Genomic DNA, 24024 nt, shown 5'->3' with positions numbered 1-24024 from the left:
AAATAGCCATAACTTAACAAATTTTTTGAATTGATTACAAAAAATCAGGCTAATAAAGCATTCTGATTTTGAAGTTCATTGGAACAAATAATTGTTGGTAAAGAAACTATTTTTCAGCATTATGCATCAACTTCGTTACAACATTGATCTCAAATACGGGAGAACTGGCTGTTTTTTTTTTTTTTTTTTTACTTATTTACTTATTTTTTACTAGTTTTTTTTTATTTATTTGCCCAAATGGCTAAATTGAACAAAACCAAAGTTATTCACCAATCTTTTGTTAATAAATTAACAGTATTTTGTTAAGCCCAGAACCAAGTAAATTCCTCAAAAAACTTGCAATGATAAAATTGCATCGTGGAGTGGTGTTTAAGCAATTAACATATAGGCCTGATGTAATTTTTTAATAAAGGTTTTTAGGAAAGTAACTTTAACCAGACTAGGGGCGGAAAAAATTATTGGGCCTAGGGGTGCCAAAATGCTAAATCCGGCCCTAGCTGTGAAAAGAACCCTTTACTTGGCTCGTGACATTTTGCGAATAACACAAGCAAACATTCGATCTTACTTGTACTCACTCTCAACCTCATAGAGGAAAACGTGAAAACCTTACGTCCATCACACTTTAACCTCTGTTTATTGTACTGACAATGGATATACTCATTGCGGTTAATTTCCTCTGGAAAAAGCGTTTAGAACGGCTGAAATGGATGTCACATCATCAATAGAATTAGAAATAGGCCTTAATATTTAGCAACAAAGTTGCAAGAAAAATCTGCAAAGAGTTTTACCATACTTCCACTTCATCAAAGATGTATCGTCAATAAAACACTGCAGGAGCCATTTTTTTTTTTTTTTTTATTATTTTACAAGTTACTTCTCCTGAATCCAATAAATCAATATAGCTCTCCCTCTCTTTAGGCCTAAAAATTGGGAAGAAAAAAGTCTATCTACAGCAGTAGCAATATTGGTACGTAGCTGTCAGAAACATTTTACGAATCCAACCTTTCAAGATTCACTTCTAAAGAATGAGAAGGGAAGTAGAAGTGCTTTTTCGAACGAAAAAATAATAATAAAAAAAATCAATGGGAAATTGCCGACAAATTACTCTTAAGACATATGTTGACGGTTTGACAAGTATATATACAGGGGGTAAAAGTTGCGTTGAAGAATTAAATGAGAAAACAAACAAAAGAAACGTGTCATTCAATCAACATTTTTTAACTTTAAAAAAAAGAAAGAAAACTAAATTCTTGTAACAAACGAGGCAGAACACTTGATGATAAATCACACTAGGTTTCCCTTGTTTGCATAGCCTCCACATTCAATTTGCCTTGTCATGCTAATTATTATGAAATCTTACTAGCAGAAGAAATTCCTTCATTTATCATTCGGTGATTACACGTTATTTTTTTTCCTTAATTATTTAAAAAATAAAACTCTGCAAAAATGTTTGCTTCATGGAATACAACAACAACACATCAAGTTACTCAGAATTTAAATCAGATGTCATAATTAAATTATTACTGCATCTGTAGAGAAAAGAAGAGCCGTTCATTATACGCAATTCACGAACATGTCAACACATGAGATAGAGGTAACGCTCTTCCTATTAAACGAACAAATTATGTTTGCTTGTATTTAATTTTCTCCTTATTTGTAACACCTAACTTAATTTACATAACGAAGGCTTAACTGGTTTAGAGCTATCAACTCAATCTGAAAAAAAAAAAAAAAAAAAAAAAAAATCCTCCCACGAAAAATATTACGAGTTGAAAAAGAAAGATTTGGATGAGAAGGAGTCATACAGGGATATAATGACCTCCTCTCAAAGGTTTATCGCTGCAGAAGTTGGCACGTATATCTTAGGTATCTAAAGAATTTATTCAGATTTTTTTATTGCTTTTACACAAAGTCTCGGAATCTTCATGTCCTACTTTCAAAGATCAGTACAACTTACGGCCCCACAGTAAGACGAATACGAACATGCTATGTTGTAGCAAAAGCATGGCCACCCGAAGGGGAGGGGAGGGTGGGGCCCGGGCCCCCTCTGGCTCACGAAAATGTAAACAAAATATAGCAAACTAAGTATATTAAATACAGCCTAATATAGCAACCATAGGAAATTTTCTTCGGGCGCCCTTGAGCAGAAGGGATGCAATTTTACTAACAATGGAGCGTTGGACACCCAGCACCGCTGGTGCTATATGTTTGGTGTTACAAATTGCTTTGTATCGTCTATTAGTTGCCACAATATCTATTTCGTATACTGTTGTATAATATTACTGTGGGAAATATACTAGAAACTTGGCGGACCTTGGTATTACCTTCTTATCTTCACGGTTTGCCTACATATTTTTTCCTACAAGGCTTCACAAACTTCACAAGCAGAACTCTATAATCCTTAAGATAACTCTATAAACCCTAATCCCTAATATAAATTGTGTATCGCTAGTCGGACGGCTTAAGTTCAATCACTGGTGAAAACAGTATTTATTCTCCCTTTCTCCAATCGCCTAATACGATCTAAAGGGTTCACCCAACCTCTGCCAATTGTGTGCCCAGAAAAACTTGAGGGGTAAGGGCAGCTTGAGTATCGTGCTACCTACATGCTACATGCCGAGATTAACGAAGTATGAACTACCCGTCAGACATAGAATCTCTCAAATTGTTATATCTTAATTTCAGCCTCTTCTCGTTACCGAACAAGTTTCATATTGTTACTTACGCTTCTGTAGTTTTTTTTTTTTTTTTTAAATTTATTGTATATTAGTCGCAAAGTCTTACCAAACTAATTAACGTTTTCGTATTTTTTTCCTCGTTGACTATCTTCCTATTCGATACGTTTAAATGTTTATGTATTATTATTATTATTATTATTATTATTATTATTATTATTATTATTATTATAGATAAAGCCGTTTTTATTGATGTTTCCACTAACATAGTCTCGTCTTGTCACCATGTATTCTGTCTGTCTAATTTACTTCTAGATAAATTTCTTCACATGCGTCACGAAGATATTCACATTTTTTCACTAATCGTATTTCGTGTATTTTTGGGGGTGTAGGTTGACGTCTGTATGTAGCACCGAGGTTATGATGGACGGGACATGCTATTACCATGGGTTTCGAACCTTGACCAGGATTTGGATCCAGTGCAGTTGATGGGTGCATAGGTCACCAAGCAAGATCAACCCTCACAGTATAGTGCATTTCTCACCATAATATCTCGCCTCCTCCAAGAATGCTGGATTACACGAACGGCCCAGACACTGACCCTACATCGTCTCATACCAAATCTACATTGTGCGCAGATAAACTTATCTGGTTTAGAACACGGAATGTTAATCTTCTGTTGCTTTACTCGCTGGTCTATTGGGTACTGCGCGCAGGCCTGTGGTGCATCGAGTCCCGGGTTCGATTTCCGGTGGTAGAGCCTTGAAATTTGAAGGCATTGTGGTTTGGATTCCACTTTGAACTGTAGGCCCATGTCTCATAGCCTGTATGTTGAAAAGGACACTGAACGCCAAACAACCAAAATCTTCTGTTGGTATTTATACAATCTGAAGTCAACAAATAACGGGCATAAAGAAAGCTCCTTCCTTACAGTTTGAAATCTTGAATGGATAATATTAATTCCATCACGATTCTGGGAGACAAGTCATCTCGGTAAGAAATTAAAGCTTTAAGCAGAAATTGAGCGTGAATTAATTGGAAACTAAGAGACGAGAGAGAGAAAGAGACAGACAGCGAGATTAGGAAAGAAGGAAGGACTGTTGGTGTAATTAGCAGACACGAGTGGAATGAAACCACACGCAATGAACTGAACACCCGACAATGACATCCAACTCTAACTTCCTCTTACTCATTTTAGCAAAACTCATGAGTAGGAGGGAAGCAAGAGAAAGCAATATGGAAAAAGAAAGAGCGAAAAGGCAATGTCGAAATTAAATCTGGAATCTAGCTGGAAATGTGCCACCACATTTAAGTATTATATACATACATACATACATATGTATGCACTATATATAATCACAAATCATTAGGTTAAATGTGGATCCACAAGTATTAAGTAACTAATTAATATAATTAACCACTGGAAATCATTATTTAATTATATACAGTAGTCATTCTTTTCTATTTATTACGCAGGGATGCAAATACCCACTCGCCCAATCGACCGGGGCGAGTGGTTCATTGGCGCGGGCGAGTATTTAATATAATACCGAAGATAACTAAATGACTTCTATTGTGGGATGTGGACTAGTAGCTTTTTTCTTGGGCTAGTAAAATTGTGTTGCTTATTTGCATCCCTGTATTACAGTGATGTAATAAACCAGAAACAACATAAATGCGAAAGCCATACTCCACTACGTTCACTTGATGAAAACCCGGAGGCATTATTATTTGATTCAGTTAGAAAGAATATATATGGTAGCATTACTATATATAAGGAAGAGAGCAATATTATATGTGTAAACGAAAGTTGAACTAAATACCGTAAAATTAAAAAATAAAAGACAAATTCTGACCAAAGCATATATTATCTAATTATCTTTTTTTATTGTGTCAGATGAAGGCAAAGATACTTTGCAGAAACTGTAACGCTATTATTTATTAGATACTATAGGCCTATGCTTTAGTCAGAATTTGTCTTTTATTTTATACAAGAAGTTCCAAAGATAAAACGATTAGTATGAGCGGTAGTGATGAGCGCAAGAGTCTTGGTCTTGCAGTTTTTGCAAGAGTCTTGCATGCAAGACCAAGACCAAGACCAAGACCAGGAATCCCGATGCAAGACCAAGACCAAGACCAAGACCATACCTGCAAGACCAAGACCAAGACCAAGACTCTTGCGCAAGAGTCTTGCACAAGTACCGGCTCGGTGGTAGAGCAGTCACGTGTGGTTATACGGGTCCCTGGTTGGATTCTAGCTTGCGCCATGGGAACTTTTTGGTGGACAAACACCGTGTGCGTGGGTTTTCTCGGGTTTTTGATGTTTCCTCCTACTTTCTTCATTCCACCATTTCATTCATTTCTCATCATTACCGTCTCCCTTAGCCTCGATGCATAATCGTGGGACGTTAAACTAGATATTTCGTTTCGTTTCAAAACATATTAATGGTGCTTTTCTTCCAAAACTAAAGAGAAATGTAATATTGAAGATTGGTAATACCATAGGTGTCGACTACCTGGGTATGGCCTTGGCTCCGAGACGCAAGCATCCATTGGAAACTTTTAATGTGTGCTCATAAAATTAATATCAAAATAACATTTTCATGACTGACAAAAACTTAGTACATGTGACCACAAGTTTGATTTGACTGGAGGATGCTTATACGTTGAATAATTGTTTATCAATATAACTTTTAGCCTCCTTAGGTATACGACAAATTGAGGATTGAGCGATATAACATTATACTACAACAATAAATTTATACTATAAAGTTGAAAGTGACTGTTTTTGTGACTCCTAATCTCCTGAACCACCCGACCGATTTCGATCAAATTTTCAACATAGATGAAATTTGGGCCTGGAACTGTTTTTATCATTTCACTTTGACTTAGGGAGGGAGAAGGGGGAGTTATAAATTAATAAATAAAACTTAATAACTTGAACCAAACCAGCAATCTCGATCAAATTTTTAACATAGATGAGGTTCAAGCCTGGAATGTTATATATCAGTTCACTTTGACGGAGCAACGTAGGTGAGGGGGAGAGGAAGGGTATATATATATATATATATATATATATATATATATATATATATATATATATATATATATATATATATATATATATATAACTTAACTCTTGAACCGTACGACCGAACTCGATCTTATTTTCAACATAGATGAGGATCGGACCTGAGATGGTTTCTGTCATATCACTGACGGTGCAGTTTAGGGCTGAGGGAGAGGAAAGATATTTAAAAATGATCGAAAATGACCGACATTAAAATGGAATCTATAGTTTTGCAGATGGTTGAAATAAACAATAATACTTCCGGTGCTGCTTAAATCAAAATTCAGCCCCGTAGCTTGGCGGAGGGGAGGGAGATATATAAAAATGATCGAAAATGACGAATATTAGTGTCGAATCCATAGTTTTCGAGGTCGCTGAGTTGAATACTGAGACTTCCTATACCGTTTACGACCAAATTCAGCCTCGTAACTTGGGGGAGAGTGAGATACGTAATAATGATCAAAAATGACCATATATTAGTGCCGAATCCATAGTTTTCAGGATGGACACTTGTGATGCCGTTTAAATTCAAATTTAGCCCCGCAACTTGGGGAGGAGGAGGAGGAGAGAGAAACATAAAAATAATCGAAAATGACCGATATTAGAGAGTGCTTAACTAATACTAAAAAAAAGTGATTGACTAACGAATTATATCATCATTATTATTTTAGTTTAGCCCAACGAAGTGGGTACTTGATGCTAGTAATCCATATTCACAAGTGAGACTTCAAATAACTTGGAGTTTGATGCCGTTATTTTGTATTTCTAATACAGGTTAACAGTATTTATATAAATTGAGTTTACACAAAATACATAGACAGTTGAGTCGTTTTCAGTTTTCACTCAAATTATTCTAAAACATTAAAAGGTTTGATTATAATAATAATTATTTTAATTTTCTCTCACTCTTTTTTTGGTCAATATTACTAAAATATCATCATCATCATAATAGCTATTCTGCCATTATTGGCAGGTTATTTGCTTCAACACACGACGTTCGACGTTCGGTGGTCCTCAGCTAGTCTCTTCGTCTTGACGTAGCAATTTTCTGTTTTAATACCTTGCTTCAACTAGTCTGCTTCGCTCCCTTCTTCTCTTTCCTTCCACAATACTCTCTAGCACGTCTCTCTTAATACCAGGGGCGGATCCAGGGGGGGAGGGCGATCGGGGCGATCGCCCCCCCCAGAAGAGGAAACTTTCTTGTTTTATATATATAAATGAAACCCATTCCAAAGTTTGGAGCCCTTAAAAGTAGTAGTATGACAACCCACCGCCCCCCCCCCAGAAGTCGGTCCTGGATCCGCCCCTGCTTAATACAGTTCCTCCTCAGCCAATATCTTAACCAGTTCCTCTTTCTCCTCTTAACAATATCTAAAATTCTTCTTTTTTGCTCCTACTGCTAATATTTCTAACACCACCTCATTCGTTTTCGTACAACACAGCTAATTATCTTCTTTTTTCTCCATGCCCATGCTTCGAAAGTCTGCAATTTTTTAATCGCTTTTGCGTAATGTGAATGTTTTTGCCCCATAGAGTGCATATTTTAATCAGTAAAACAAAATCTCAGTATTTAATTGGAAGTTTGTTTAATACAAGGATTAGCTAATTGTGGCTGAAAAGAAAAATCTGGCGCCTTTAGAGTGTAAAAATAATCTTGCAATTCATGGTATTTCAATAATCTGTGCCGCCTGATTTTCTTTCATGCGTCTCAGGGGTAGCCTCCCCAGTTTGGGAACCAGTGGAGTGTTGGATCTTTTAAAAATATAAACAGATTATGAAACGTTGTGATTTAGGCATATCTTATAAGTAGTGAAATAGTGGGCACCCATTAAAACAATAAAGGTAATCGACTATGTTGTACACTATCATCATACTTACACAACATTAAATTATATTACATTTAGAAACATACATTGTATTTCCGTTACTACTGGTGCATTGTAGAGTTTATTATCCCTTATATCCATAGTAAAATTTACCAATGAAAAGCTTGAAATTTCTTAAATGCAAGACTTGCAAGACTCTTGCATGCAAGACCAAGACCAAGACTCGATGTGCAAGACCAAGACCAAGACCACCCCGGTCTTGGTCTTGGTCTTGCATTTGCTCATCACTAATGAGCGGTATCCAGTAAAATTATTATATATATATATATATATATATATATATATATATAATATTCTAATTAACCAATATTACACAAAGTGAGATACGTAATAGTTAATCAGTCTAATATTAAAACAAAAATAATGAACGAAAATATGCGAACAGTCAGGACATATGATAATTTGAGGGTCTGATCAATTGTTAAGTTTAAGTAAAAATTAGGACTTTCGAATTCTCGGGATAAAAAAGTACCATATAGCTCAGGCATTTGCAACTGAATATTTGTCATATCACCGTTCTTAGTAAACTAGACGGAGAGGGGAAGGAGCATACGCATAACGTGACGTTGATTTTTGTAATAAAATAATAAGACCGTGGTGACTGGCGAATAATCACATAGGTAGCATAGTTGACGGTTCAGATTTAGGACTACGCGTACACTGCCAATTCCACGATCCTACATCATTTCCTCATCTCTTTTGTTCTAGTTTCCGGTGGGAGCTCATGTGGTTCGGATTCCACGTTAATCGGTAGGTTCCTTCTTATATAGCCTTGCTGCTGGAAGGGACGTTCAACTCCAAATCAGCTCTTTTCGTCTAGTCCTAGTGCTTCTCGCCACGATTTCTCTGATTGTAAAACTGTGCTCCTACGTTATACATTGGTCATCTGTAAATGGTTGATTTAGCTCCTGAATGACTAACGATTTTCACTATTAAATCTAGACTGACTCTATTAAATCTGCGGTTTTCATTTTAAATTCGATAGCCAATGACACAAGTTTGTAGTGAATAACATTGTATTCTGAGGCTTTTCCGAAATTCTTCCGTTTCATCATTCCATTATCATAATTCTTCCATTATTCAGTTGCATTATCATCTGTCTTATTTTACCAAAAGAACATAATCGTAGGAAGTTGAACTAAATATTTGTTTTACTAAGAAATAAATACACTGATTTATGAATTGTGGGTATGTGTACCAAATTAATTCCTACTAATAAGGAACATGTCTATACACAGCAACTCTTGCAAGTTTCTGCGTATACAGTACATATGCTTATATGATTACGACACCATTTGCTGTCATGTGGGAAGATAAATATATTCCTTTTACTTTGCCACATTCTGTATGGATCTATACATTACATTACACACACACACACACACACACACACACACACACACATTCGTACATAGAAACATACACATGAACACATCTTATTGCGAATAACACGATACACTTGTTTCAACACGTTCAATTTAGCTTCCCCCTTTTCATTTGGATAATACTGTGCGACGTGTCCCCATAAACATCTTATTTAACAGCAAATGAATGCTTCATTCCATTTGTTAACCTGGCTTCTTCATTCTCTCTTTAGCTAATGGAACACACGGTGCTCACAGATAGATTGTATTCCTTGTTACAGAATATATTATCACTCACTAATTACGCAATTACCTAGATAATTACAGATACACATGGACGAGAAATTGACCTACCGGTAAGTTCGGGTCAATGCAGCTTGTTACATACTTTTAAAAGACTCCCGTTCAATCAGATGTTGGTTTCTCATGGATACAAACATTAGATTAGAACAATGCTCTCAACGAACCTGGGTGGATTTCAATTAGGATAATGGAAATGGAAATCTTCCCCCGAGAGCACTGTCAAATTTCACTCAAGGACAACAAGATGATAATGTATGGTAAACAACTAGCGTTGTTTCATCTGCAACAGATATTTGGATTCCTTAACTTAGCTAGCGTACCAATGACGCCAGAAAGTCAAATTAAAACTTATGTTTCGAGCACGAGAAACTGAGAATATCCATCTCACAGGCTCTATAACAACACAATCACTCGTTATGTATCCAACATATACCACACACAGCCTCCTCGTTTCTAATTACTTATAGTATCATGCCAGAAACTATTCTTTCTTTCCTCTTCTTAAAAGAAGTCATTCAAATGTAAATAGTAAAAATTAGTAGCCTAACAGTGAATGTGTTTGTCTTTGATACTTGCGGTTTCGGATTCGATTCCCGGTGGGATACAGAGCCAGACTAACATACTCTGGCGTCCTACTCAATACCCTCTGACCCCCCCCCCCCCCAAGAAAAGCAACGCAATATATATGCATTGATAGATTAGAGTTTAGCGTCTCTTTCAGCAGCATGGCTATATGAGACGTGCTCCTACAATTTAGCATGGGATTCGATGCACATGATGTCTCGCCGGAATCAGTGTAATGTAATTTCAAATATATTTCTACTTATTGAATTGCTGTTGTCCATTCTAGTATACACAAAGAAAATTATATATTTAGATCTTTGGTTTGAAAAGATTAGAAATTTAAAAATGAGATGGATAGAGAATACAATAATTATAAGTATAAAAATGAAGGAAGTGAGAGACAGAAAGGAAGCAGATAATATTTATATGAAAGAATTCTTTCTCGCTTTTGGTCAAATGTTTCAATTAAACATGCTGCACCAGACTCCAGCTTACTCAGGTCAACCATAAATCTGTGCCTGGACACGGAAGTTTAGGTGTTAATCTAGCATCGTCAAACAACTTGTGAGCCACTTGAACTTAAAGTTAATAAACTATGCATGAAAACGCTAGAAACAGTGGCCTACAAAGCCAATGTGAATCACTTGGTTAACAGATCTTTCCATGTACTGTGAATTACAAGAAAAACATATAATTAGAACCATTATATTGAACTAATTCAGTTTAATTCCTTATCAAATTTAGTTTCGTATTATTGTATTACATCATATCTCTTTATTCGTACTTGAAACAAACTTTCCTACTTTCTTGGATGATACTGTTTTACAACACACTTCCATATGTGGGATGTTGAAAAACAAAAATTCGACCTTCCTTTTAAAAGCTTCTACCTTGTCCTTCTAAGAGAGATTGCAGGTAAGATTTAAAATTTACTTAATTGTAACCTAAAAAAAGCGTAGAGTGGGACACAATTTATACTCTGTAATTCAGTTTTCTTGAACACGACTTCACATTCAACACTATCATCCCTGGGGACCGCGGTGGCTCAGTGGTAGAGCGTTCACCTCTGGTGCATGGGGTCCCGGGTTCGATCCCGGCCCCCGCCAAGTAAACTTTGTGGTGGACAAACACTGCGTGCGTGGGTTTCCTCGGGGTTCTTCTGTTTCCCCCCACTTTCTTAATTTCACCATTTCATTCATTTCTCATCATCACCATCTCTTTTAGCCTAACCGGCATAACCGTGGGAAGTAAAACTCAAAGATTTCATTTCATTTTCACTATCATCCCTTTTCAGTTTCGTATTAGTTATGGTTTCCTATAGGCCTATACATTATCATTTTGTCATTAGGTATATATTTAACTCTAAATCTATTACACATATTTAACACCTAGAGCTTTTTCGTGGCTAAGCGGTTAGCGCACGCGCCTTTGGCGTGGGAGATCCGGCTTCGATTCCCAACGGGAGCTTGTATGGTTCAGATTCCACTTTAATCAGTAGGTCCCGTCTCATAGCCTCGCTGCTGAAAGGGACGTTAAACTTAAAATCAACTCAACTCATTTAACACTTAACTGTGTTAGCGAGGTATATAAATACACTAAGACCTCTATTCCACTTTTTTTTTTTTTTTTTTTTTTTTTTTTTTTTTTTTTTTTTTTTTAAACAAACAATGTTAGGGGTTAATTTTGTTAAGTTGTTTTCGAAAGTAATTGTATCTTGGGTCTGGACTAGTGTTGTTAAAATTCCAACAATTGATTCTACGAAGATTTGTTATTCCAATAATAATTACTAGAACGGGTAATAAATAATCTGAAAATTGAAAATGAATATTTGGATATTCGAACAACAGAAAAATATTCGAAGACGAATATTTGAATACCACTTTTTTCTTTTTAAATATATGAATAACATATGTTTCACAAAACTTCATTTTGAAATTTTCACTGCAAATTTTACAATTAACAAATTAATAACTATATTGTGCACTATGACAATAATGTTCTTAAAATGTTGGTAATTACTTCTAATTTTCTTACAGGATACTGGCCATTCGGCGTAGCCTGGTGCAACGTGTACGTAACGTGTGACGTCCTAGCGTGCTCGTCCTCCATCATGCATATGTGCTTCATCAGTCTTGGAAGGTACCTTGGCATTCGGAACCCTCTCCAAACCCGCCACCCATCGAAACGATTAGTTGGTTTCAAAATTGTGTTAGTGTGGCTTCTTGCTATGGTTATTTCCAGTTCGATCACAGTGTTGGGGATTACTAACCCGAAAAATATAATGCCCGAACCACATTTGTGTGTGATCAAGAATCGTGAGTTCTTCATTTTTGGTTCAGTATTTGCCTTCTATATCCCTATGGTGATTATGGTTGTGTCATATGCCCTCACAGTGCATCTTTTACGGAAGAAAGCCCAGTTTTGTGCTGATCATCCAGAAAGTCAGTTCCGTGTGGGTGGACGATTTTCCGCGACGAAACACAGGACCCATCATTTGTATCGAGCTGCTGGTGGTTCTGGGAGTAGTTCCGAGGGTTCTACCCGAAGTCATCATCACCATCACCAAGCGCTTCTGTCGTCAAGAAATGGACTCGACGCAGAAGGTGCTCCAGTGCCATACCTCAACGGTGGATGCAGCGGTAGAGGACGGTGCGATCAAGGGACGCAAACACCAGAATCTATCGCTCGGGAAACGAGAAACTTTAAGCTGAAAGCTCTTCGGTTGCAGCTCAATGTTGGACCTTCCAGTCTTAATCTAAGGTAAGCATATTCGTTTACAACGGTTTCACAAATATCCGTTAAGTAGCTGACTCACTGAAGTAATAGTTTTATACAATTTTAGAAGATTCATTCCGTAAAATGGGTGATACAACTATGATCTATAATAAAAGAAGTTAGTGAAACTGTCGATTCTCGCAATCGACATTTCTATATTAATTTTAACGAGAGTTGGAGAAAAGGATAGTAGGCAGTGATGTAATGCTAATATTTTAGGTGGGTATACGCTTCATCCTTTGTTTATATATATATATATATATATATATATATATATATATATATATATATATATATATATATATATATATATATATATATCGGGTATTTCATACTTCCTATTACAGCGCGTGGGAATTGAAATTAGACACCAAAACAAGCACCAAAGAAAGTGTATTACACCGAAGTCGAAAGCGGCGCCCTTTTCGAGTTACCAGTGCAGGAAAGTGCAGAAAATTTAACGTTGAGCATTAATAGCTTAAAGACTAATAGTTTTAGAAGAAGCTGTAGTATGATGAATTTCATGGGAAACCATACTTGTATTTTCAAAAGATGGCAAATTCGGGAAATTACGCAAGACTTAATTAAACCTTACTCCATTTAATCCACAATTATCTATGAGACCTTGACTTAATTTATGAAATTCCGTATCTATTTCCTCGATACTCTTAAACTTGGTATTTCCTGAGAATACAGGTGCGGTTTCTTTTGAAATTAACCACAACGCTTCCTCTAGTACTTATTAGTCTTTGCGCTATTAAGATTCGAACAAGCAGGCTATGTATATGAAGTAACAAAAATAAAAATCTGGATGGAGAGGTACATTTTGGAGAATAGTTATCAAATCATTTAATCTATCAACCAGAGACTAGGAAAAAGATTACTTACAGTATCATAGGTTAATTTAGGATCTTATTTAGCTCTCTGCTTAAGTGTTCTGAGGAAAATCCGTTCTCCGAACAGCGGTATATTGTACAAATATACGAAATCCTCTTGCTTACTACAGAAATCAGTACGGAGCATACGTTATCCGTATGCTACATAGGCACTGCCCTTACATGTTACATCATGCCGTTGCAGGATGTTTGATATCTAACAGTCTTCCTTATATTACATACATATATGTATGTTATCTTCGTTAGCTATATGTTATATACGTCCATTTGTATGTGAAATCCTCATCACCTATATTGTTTCATATGGAAAGTACGTATAGATGGTTATGCAGAAAGTACTATAACACATGTGTTTCAAGTTATACGTTTGCTGTACGTTAAGTCAAAAAATTACATGATTTAAAAATTTAACATATGATTTTACGTACCCATCTAAAACATTAGTCCAATAATTTCTTTCGGATCGAGGCTAAAGTTCCCGTAGAAGCAATTCAAAAAGAAAAAATCACAAACGATAATCTTACCGAGCGAAGTAGCTCAATTGCTAGAGCGTTCGCCTCGCATTCGGGAGATCGTGGGTTCGATTCTCACTGCCGACCATCCTGACTGGGGTTTTCCTCAGTCCTACCATAAAAATCCCGGGATAGTACCTACTAAACAGGCCGTGGCCGATACCTTCCCAAATACTTTCCATTGTTATTCGTATTGTTGTTAGGGTCTAGGTATCCAGTATAAAATGGACTCTTAGTTGTATCTGGTGATTGTTAAATAACATAAAATAAAAATATACACACCCAAAAAAAACGAAAAATAGATAAAAACAAAGTCTTTTGTAAAAAAAAAAAAAAAAATAAAATTGTAAACTAAAAAATGCGAGCTTTTCCACTTTTAAAATATGAATTTGAATTTTTAAGGTGTTTTAGAAATTAAAACCGAGGAAGCAAATAATAATAATTAAAAAAAAACACACACACATACAAGTCTAGCTCTTCTAGGTAGATTACAATTTCCGTGATCAGACATTTTCTGAGATATTGAAAGGTGTTCCATCACTGCTTATTAAATTGTTAAACCTTGAGCACACTGTTAGATAAAAGGATTTGAAAAGGACGTTATCCGAACTTATAAGCTGATGTACTATTCTAGCATTCACTTAATCTGTCAAAGAAAAGCTTGCAAAGAAGAGTGAGGATGGCCACCTATCAATTTTTTAAAAATAGAATTACTCACACAGCTGTTTCAAGCTAAATTTAAACCTGGACCGTTCACACAGGTGTAAATTCTTATAATAATAATAATAATAATAATAATAATAATAATAATAATAATAATAATAATAATCATTATTATCATAGTAGTAAATCAGTGAAGAAGGTGTGGAAACCCCTTTGCAGATCAGGTATCTTGACAGGTTTTTCTTCATTCGCACCACGCAAATATCGGAATAGTGCCTAACTTATAGACCCCAATTAGTCTCCTTTGCTCTGTCTTTAACGAAGGACCTTATTCCTCTGACATCGTCATCAAGCCGGAGGTGCCATTACAACCTTTATAATGTGAAATCAATAAATTATTAAATAAGTATACTTACGTCTTTTCTGAAGTAGTAGCTTGCAAATTAACATGTTCTTGGATTTTTCTTCCTTATTTCTCGATATCTTTGCTTTAACATTTTCGTCAACGGAATTTACACAGCTATTGTCTCTTTTACTTTCTAACCAATTTTCTAACACCTCCTTGGACATCTTGCAAATTGCGAAGCAACTCTTAATTCGTCAACCCAAAAGGAAATGAAATGTTCAAATTTGCTACGACATGCTCATACGCTAGGTCTTTCTGGACTTTTGTTTTCCACCTCTTTCTGTTAACAGATTTTCTTCAAATATTTTTTATCTGAACGAACACGAAACAACCGTTTTACCTCGTCTTTTGTTGTTGTTTTGCCCAGTAGGTTGCGAAAAAACTACTGCTAGTACTAGCTGCTGAGTATTTATGAAAATCAGTCGCCATTTTCTTTGATGTCAATTGCGGCTACAAATGAGCAGTACTAATCTGAAGTCCGCTGTCGTATTTGATGGTGTTGGGAACGACGGTGAAAGCTTCAACTAGACTGACGATAGGTCACGTTGTTTTGTTATTTTTGTGAGGGCTAACGATTTCTTCGCGTTAATATATTCATTAATTTCCTCGTAAACCTTGAACTAAAGTAAAGACTCATTTTTTTCAGAACCTTCTTACACGATTGAAAAGGAACTGGTTCCATCCCGTACTGTCTTGCTCAAATTGTATCCAATAGATAGACTTTGAATTTGGATACAAAGAGGGTGTGAAAGCTGTGTTCATTGCTATGTCAAAACAAAACTACTTCAATGTCACCACCTGGATATACGCCCTACTCCTTACCCTCCTCACTACTCAACTCTATCTCCCACTGAATTGTAGAAACAAAAGAGTTTCTAGGAGTTTCCCAGAAAAACGTTTAGAATCAGCTTGGCTTTATTTTATTATAGTAACAGAGGTCAGCTTTCAGAAGGTAAGGACGGCGCATGTGACATGTTGAGGAAAAACCACTGCAGGCTCAAGTGAGGTTTTCCATTATAGAAGAGATTCTCAGAAAACTCTATTCCCATAGCCCGAAAACGCAAACATGTTTTAAAAATTGAGACATCATTCGCGACCACAACCTGACGACCAGCTGTTTTTTTTATTTTGTTTGTTTGTTTGTTTTGAAATACAGTATATGAAAAGTAGAAGTTTTTTTTTTTTTTTTTTTTTCAATTAAGTCAGTATACTATGAATCGAATGTAGCGTATACCCACGTACTTCGTGAATTTTAGGTGGCTATACGATAGTTTCCAAAACTCAGAGGTGGGTATACGCCTTATACCCGCGTATACCCTCCATTACATCCCTGATAGTAGGTGTTTTTATTCTATACAAACACACGGATAATAACTCTTGTAATGTAGTACTGTGTTAGGTGCGACAAGGTTCATTATGAAATTTTTAAAAGAAGAATGTTATGTTTTGTAAAGAACAATTATTGCGCTTATTCATTTTCATCTCTCACGCCCAGCTAGAAACAAATTTAAAACATGATTTGCTTGAAGCTAGGAAATGTACTTAACAAAAACATATGTTTATATTGATCATTTTTAAAAATCAAATCGTAACCAAACAGATGCAAGCTATTTTATTCGCACACTTCCTTATAGGATTATGTTTGTATTTCTAAAACATAATATCAAACTATCAAAAACTTAGAACAACAACATGCACAGTATAAACAAATCATACATAAAAATAAACTACCTAAACGAGTAGTAATACACACTCCGTACCACTTCATTTCTACCAAAAATATACTACAGAATAATAGCTTAAAGCATGTTTTAACAATCATAACTTCTACCAAAATATGCTATATATTATATTATATGAGATAAAATCATGGAGATGTCATAAGTGAGAATAAACAAATTATGGATTGTCAACATAGATTTATACCTGCTAAAAAAAAAAAAAAAAAAAAAAAAAAAAACCTTTTAATTGGTGTTAGAGAAAGACAGAATATTCGAAGTAATACATAAAAAACTGACTTTTAAAAAAAATGTTCAAAACTAAATTCTGCAACTGTTGATTTCTATGTGGGCTGTATTATATTAATGTTCGCAAGCACCAGGTTGAAAACGTCTATTTGATAGTATGCATTTCCATCTTCTACGTAACACACAACAGTGATATTATATATGTTAACCAAAAGGTAAACATCCCCATCGGTTATTTTTCTTTGAAATTATCAAATGTGTCTTTTTCCTCCCATCTAATAATAGTCTAAACGAAATTCAAACCAAACTCCCATATCAGGGAAATATTTCACTTTCAAATCATTATTTACAGAGACAGACCCAGGAGTATTACTGTGAAATGTGTGTATTTTCCTCGTTTCATCACACTGATATAAAGTAATACAGAAATTTCTAGCAACTACAGCTAATTAACTTCTGTACAATTAGCAGCACGCATTAGATATGTTGCCAAGCTGTTCAACAAAGCCTAAAAACTCACTTTATGCGAAATATCAAATCATACATTTTCAGAGCGTTTTTATAGTCATAAGGGTTAGTCATACGTCTTGCAATATTTCTACAAATCAAACAGCAGGCGCGCGTATACGCCATGATAGATCTGAGCACGTACACAGTCAAACTGACCCAAAAGCTGGTGTGGTAAGTGGACTATTTAACATGGACGCCGCCATTCTGCCGTTACCTTCAGTTAATTTTTAGTACAGTGGCGATAAGTGCTCAACAACGTCTATACATGAACTATTACCGTATGAGTTCGAACCCGAACTTAACGCTGTGGTATCAACTCAAAACATTTACCATACGAAAAGGGAAGATGCAGTGAGGCAAAGTACACTAACTCGTTTGGTTTCAAAACTTTCGGGCAGGTTTTTAAAATGTCGAAGGTTAGCTAAGGTCCAAGCTGTTCCAGGGTAACAGGTTCTAAGGTAATGCGACACGCCGTTCAGGAAAATTCACCCACCAGCAAAAGACTATTATCAAACTAACAAGACATATTCCAGTCAATTGTAGTGTCATTTCCACGAACTCAGGAAAACCATCAGAATCTAATGCACTATGCAAGTTGACCCCAGTGATAGACGGAATAGATGGGAGGGGAAAGCTTGTATACCAATATACTATTTCCCATCATACCTATTTTGTCTAGTAATATAAAACCTGGTACACACATTTCTTATCCTCTATAGTATTTTTCGAGATACATTTGGATTCTGTGTTTTTACCCAGGGCACTCCAGAGGAGTCCAAAGTTGATGGGAGGGATTTCTGGACGCAATTTTCCCGACATTCTCCCAATTTTTACTGTTCAAGTACGTTATGGTCCTCAATACATAGCACCTCTGGAAAACGTGATTCATGCTGAAGAGAATGAACTATATATAAACCATGACTTTCCAATGACAGTGTAGATGCAATAGTTACTTCACTGCAAGTCTAGGATTTTCTCTAGACTAACAGGGTTAATGGACCACATGGACTTACTTCGTTGTCCATGGCACCTAATTTTTTGTGCATGAACATATCTTTGTTTTTGTTATGTTTGTCGAATAGACTAAGTTTGATTCGGATGTCCGGATGGCAGGTTCATGTCGGTTCTTTGTTAGTTTGCATTTCGATGAAAGCATACAATTTTATTTTCAAATACTGAATTCTCCAAATGTATACATGCCAGGGCGTCTGGCAGTGGTAATCTGTTCGACAGGTGTGGGGGGGAGGGGGAATCGTAAAAAAAAAAAAAAAAAAAAAAAAAAACATACCTTAGACACCGACCGCACGGACTGAGTGAAGTTAAAACGGCGAGTGAGGTAGGTGCCGTTTTAATTTACGTTGAAATAAAATACCCATACATTTTCTATTTGATTCGCTTTTAAAATTTAATAGAATATTTCGACCTATTTGAAGAATATCATCTTAGCTATGGCTACAATTAGTAAGAAAACTCGGGAAATCACGAAACGTCAGAAATGTGGATTACACAATAGAAGTTGAAAAGCTATGGAAAGTGTCAGTATAAGTAACTGACATACTTAGTGCACCGATATTATATATATATATATATATTCGTTTTACAGAGTTTCTCCCCTAGTAATCCTATATACAATTCATAAGGATACAACTATAGTCTACGGGCCTAGGCCATAAAACTCCTCAATAGCTGATAATGTTTATACCATAATTGTGTGTATGATCACGCATAACTTATACATATATGTGCATATTCATATATAATTTCCGTAATGCGCAGACCGTACATGTTTTGTAGGTTGATCAATTTTATAGGAGGTCAATGTCCCACCTTTAGTTTAGGTATCTAACTAAACTACTGGGGGTAACGAAAAACCGTAAGCAGGAAAATAACTTAAAAAGGGAAATAAAAGGAAAATAAGACGACTTCAAGAACACTATAAAAAGAGAGAAAATGAAAACAAACAATATAAACTGATACCAACAAAAGAGCTGATTTTTTTTAAAAAAAAAAAGCAATAAAAGCGAAAAAGTAGAAAACAATGAAAGTACTGAGAGCAGAAAATAATAAGTGCTTAAAAGCTTAAAATAACTTATTACCATTACCTATAACAAAATTTGAAGTTTGTGTTAAGGCAAACAAATTAATGCCTAATATACAATTACTTTCAATGGTAATTTTAGGAAGCATTAATTTGTTTGGCTCGGCTTCGTACAGATTTCATATATATATATATATATATATATATATATATATATATATATATATATACAGAGAGAGAGAGCGAGAGAATGATAAATTTTCAGCTTTTATGCGCTCATTATTATTTTCTGCTTTTAGCGGTTTTATTTTCTACTTTCTTGCACTTGTGTTGAATTCTTTTTCTTTTTTGGGGGGGAGGGGTATTACATTGTGTGTAAAACTAGCTAGTAAAAAAAAAAAATATTGAAATGTGATGATTTTTCTGTTACTGTTCTTGTAATCACCGTGGTTATCAAAAACATGACCTATTAACGTGGGCTTTGAACCACGACTGGGGCTTGAACCCGGCGTAGTTGGAGGGTATATCAATCCTCCATCATACAAGATTAGCCGTCACAGTATATGCAATTCTCCACCACACTACTTCGCCTTCAAAAGAGCTGGAGTACATGACCACAGTCAGAGACCTTGACGTATCTCGTTCCTGAAACACTAGTTCTCTGTAGTAAAATGTACATATTATTAACACTTACAGATTAAAAAAAAAAAAAAATAGCCAGGGCTCAGGAATTGGTATAGAAATACAAGTATGACGCAGAAAATACACTAACTGTAAATTAAAAACGAATCGACCTACCATTTAAACAAAGACAGCAAAAGCGTCAATAACCAGATCCATTAATAAAGTGACGACACGGAAGCCACTGCCAAAGTTATTCTGGACATTTTGTTGGCAGGTAAGAGCTGTGAATCATCTAGTGCCTGGGAATATCTTCACACCTTCTCCTTCAACAAGATAATGTCCACCTGTTCTAATCTGACTTTACCTAGGTGGTAATAGTCCATAGGAATTATCTGAACAATTTTGTACGAAAGTATATATTTATACAGATTTCTAGGTATTACGGGCATCTATGACTTTAAGCCCGTCATGTATGAAGAATGACGTCCTAAGGCAAACACTCTGAGGAAGGAAGCGGCCTGGGACTTGTATGTTAATGAGGAAAGCTCAACAACAACCGCATTTAGGATTACTTACCTGAAAAAAAAAACACTAACACCTTTCCGACCGAGTGTCTCCGACGGGAATCGAACCCGCGACCTGCACGTGTACATACACAATGATATTAGTAAGCAAAATCAGAGATACTCCTGACTATATATAAAACAATAAAAAAATATTTGTGCTGAATACCTACACATTCGTGTACATAATCGAAACATATACCTCATACACCGGGACACCGTAGTCCAGTGGTTAGAGAGTTCGATTCATGTCCGCATGGTCCCGGATTCGATTCCCGGTCGTCCACCCAGCGTCGTGAAGCAAACTGGGGAGTCACGTGAATAAAAGACGTGACGGCGCGGCGTGCTGACCACATGTTCGTCGCTAGGCTGGACGTAGTTCCACCTGTCGCTAACAGATGGCGTGGGGCGGTTCAGACCCACACATTGGACCGTTACCCCACGTGGTTTTGTTTGGTATACCCCATACCCATTCGACATTGTCATTTTTTTAAAAATGGTTAAAGGAAAGGGATACGAAATACCTGCATATAAAGAAGTAATAATACCCAAAAGGAACTACAAGCCACGTGTATTTAGATCAGAGGAATAAGATAGCAATATTATATAAAATTTATGCCGGGGTGGTTGTGAATTCATCCCGGGCAGTGTTTCAAGTAGAGCAATAAAAGGAAATACAGATTTCTTACATCTTAACCCGTTCTACTGACTAGCGCGTGCGAATTTGAAGCACGCAATCCCGAGTTCGATTCCCGGTAGAAGATCCTTGAAAGTTGAACACATTACGGTGGATCAAATTCCACTTTGAACTGTAGGTTCAAGACTCATATAGACTCGGTGCTGAAAATGGAACTAGTAAACAGTTCACTATTTCTTTAAATACGTACGAGTACACTGCGTTTTTCTATATAATTTCAGAACGAACGCAAAGGAACATTGCATAAACCTGGACTGAGACTTAGCACACCTTTTCAGTTTATTATATATATATATATATATATATATATATATATATATATATATATATATATATATATATATATATATCACAAATTTAGTAATCTACAAGAGTGTTCTCTTTAGAGTTGTAGTTTATCTCCACAACCAAAACGGTTAAAGATTGATTTTCTTGGAGTGGGGAGTATGACTATTTCCTGCATTGCTCTGTATCATTTTTCAACGTCATTCAATGCCAGTAACAACTGGTATTTGTTAATTGTTGTTCAGCGGCAGAAGGGAAAAAAAAAAAAAATAATGATGAAACACACTGATGCAAGTGCATACTTGTTTATCAACTTCGATGTATATTTACTGTTGCACTTCGATATGTAGTTTTTTGAAAAGTTAATGGTAAGCCCGGGAGAAATTGCGAGAGACTAAATACGTAGTTAGAAAATTATCGAGTTAATTGCGAAGGTCCTGGGTTCGATGAAATTTCATACTATTCGGAATCCACGGTAAAATGAGGTCAATGTCTCATGTATCTTTTGTTTTAGGGAGGGGGCGGAGGACACGGAAACAGACAAGTAAATAGATTCAGAACAAAATGGTGAATTTTTATTATGCTGTCAGATGCTTGTTATCTTGAAATAGAAGTTCTTCATGTACTTCCTATATCGCTCTTTATAATGGCATAAGGTAATACACTAAGTTTAAACTATGTAACAAACAAATACACTAAAAATTAGCACGTAATTTGTACTATGAACAAAGGAAATTCAACTAGATGCAAACCCGTATCCAGGGGGAGGTCTAGGGAGCTGTCCCCCTAAATTTTTACTGGTCCCCTCAAATTTTCACGGTAGGTTTGCAAATGAACTATAATATGGTGATGAACTATAATATGGTTAGATCGGGTGCCCCACAAAATAGACTAGCGTTTCCCAACCGCTGTGCCGCGGCACACTGATGTGCCGTGAATGGGTCGCTGGTGTGCCGCGAGGAATCGAAACAAAATAATTAATTTTATAGCAATCAAACTGCAAAACGTAGGGGAAAATGTATATTTGTATTTCATATTACTATCAACCTCTACTATGAATCTACAATTATAAGTTCCATACCGGGTTAGTGTTCTGTACATTTCTAATGTTGAAAAACGTATTTTTTACCATTGTTATGACCATTATTGCTTCTTTATTGTTGCAGACTATTTCGTAAGTTGAAAATTTAAAATATCATTCAATCCTTTCGACAAATTACCTACATTTGTGTTTTAAAAGTAAAAAAGATTTGTTTGTTCGTTCGTTATTTAGTGATCTTCCTTCTTAGTAAAAGGTTGGATACAGTTTTTTAAAAAGAAAGCGTATTTTAAAAAAACCTGAATCCAATATTTCATTGCAACTGTTTTCTATTTTTAAATTAGAATGAAAAATAAGCATAATGATTCATCACGGGGGGGGGGGGGGGAACCAGTGATAGAGCTTTCTTCTCTGTGAGTAGTGCTCTCAAACGGGTCGGGTTGACCCGACCCGACCCGTGACCCGACCCGACCCGAGTCGGGTCGGGTCAGCTCGGGTCGGGTTACGGGTCGGGTCGGGTCAGGTCAACTCGGGTCGGGTTATCGGGTCGGGTCAGTCGGGTCAGTTCGGGTCGGGTTGTCGGGTCAGGCTACTCGGGTCGGGTTGTCGGGTCGGGTCAGTCGGGTCAGCTCGGGTCGGGTTGTCGGGTCGGGTTATTCGGGTCGGGTTGTCGGGTCGGGTCAATCGGGTCAGCTCGGGTCGGGTTGTCGGGTCGGGTTATTCGGGTCGGGTTGTCGGGTCGGGTCAATCGGGTCGGGTTGTCGGGTCGGGTTATTCGGGTCGGGTTGTCGGGTCGGGTCAATCGGGTCAGCTCGGGTCGGGTTGTCGGGTCGGGTTATTCGGGTCGGGTTGTCGGGTCGGGTTATCGGGTCGGGTTGTCGGGTCGGGTTATCGGGTCGGGTTATCGGGTCGGGTTGTCGGGTCGGGTTATCGGGTCGGGTTGTCGGGTCGGGTTAGTCGGGTCAGTTCACTTTGGTCAACTGAGTTTAGGTTGAGTTTAAACTCGGCTGGAGTCGAAAGCTGCTGTTTTTCACTAGCTGCCTAATTAAAAATAGCAATTTTCAATTGATTTTATAGAAACCATAAATCTATTTTGAACACTTGCAGCTAGTGTTTTTATGATAAATGCTTATTTTTCTACTTGTGTGTACTTTAATTTTTAAATGTGGAAGATTGATTTTACCAAT

At 36.4% G+C, this 24024-nt stretch overlaps 2 protein-coding genes across 2 annotated transcripts in view; one reads left to right on the top strand and one right to left on the bottom strand.

Annotated features, from left to right (window-relative positions):
- Positions 1-24024, bottom strand: part of LOC145693559 (26S proteasome non-ATPase regulatory subunit 1-like) — a 756631-nt gene that overhangs the window by 661420 nt on the left and 71187 nt on the right. The window lies entirely within an intron of this gene.
- 5-HT2A (5-hydroxytryptamine receptor 2A) overlaps positions 1-24024 on the top strand; it is a 102930-nt gene that overhangs the window by 62994 nt on the left and 15912 nt on the right. Inside the window, exon 2 of the mRNA XM_081769648.1 lies at positions 11899-12622. Coding sequence (XP_081625774.1) covers positions 11899-12622 — 724 coding nt within the window. The remainder of the gene's footprint in view (positions 1-11898; positions 12623-24024) is intronic.

Source organism: Thermobia domestica, chromosome 8 (genome assembly GCF_964235325.1).
Source record: "Thermobia domestica chromosome 8, izTheDome1.hap1.1, whole genome shotgun sequence".
Classification (NCBI taxonomy): domain Eukaryota; kingdom Metazoa; phylum Arthropoda; class Insecta; order Zygentoma; family Lepismatidae; genus Thermobia; species Thermobia domestica.
Note: the sequence above shows the minus strand (reverse complement) of the source record. Positions and strands in the feature narration are given on the sequence as shown.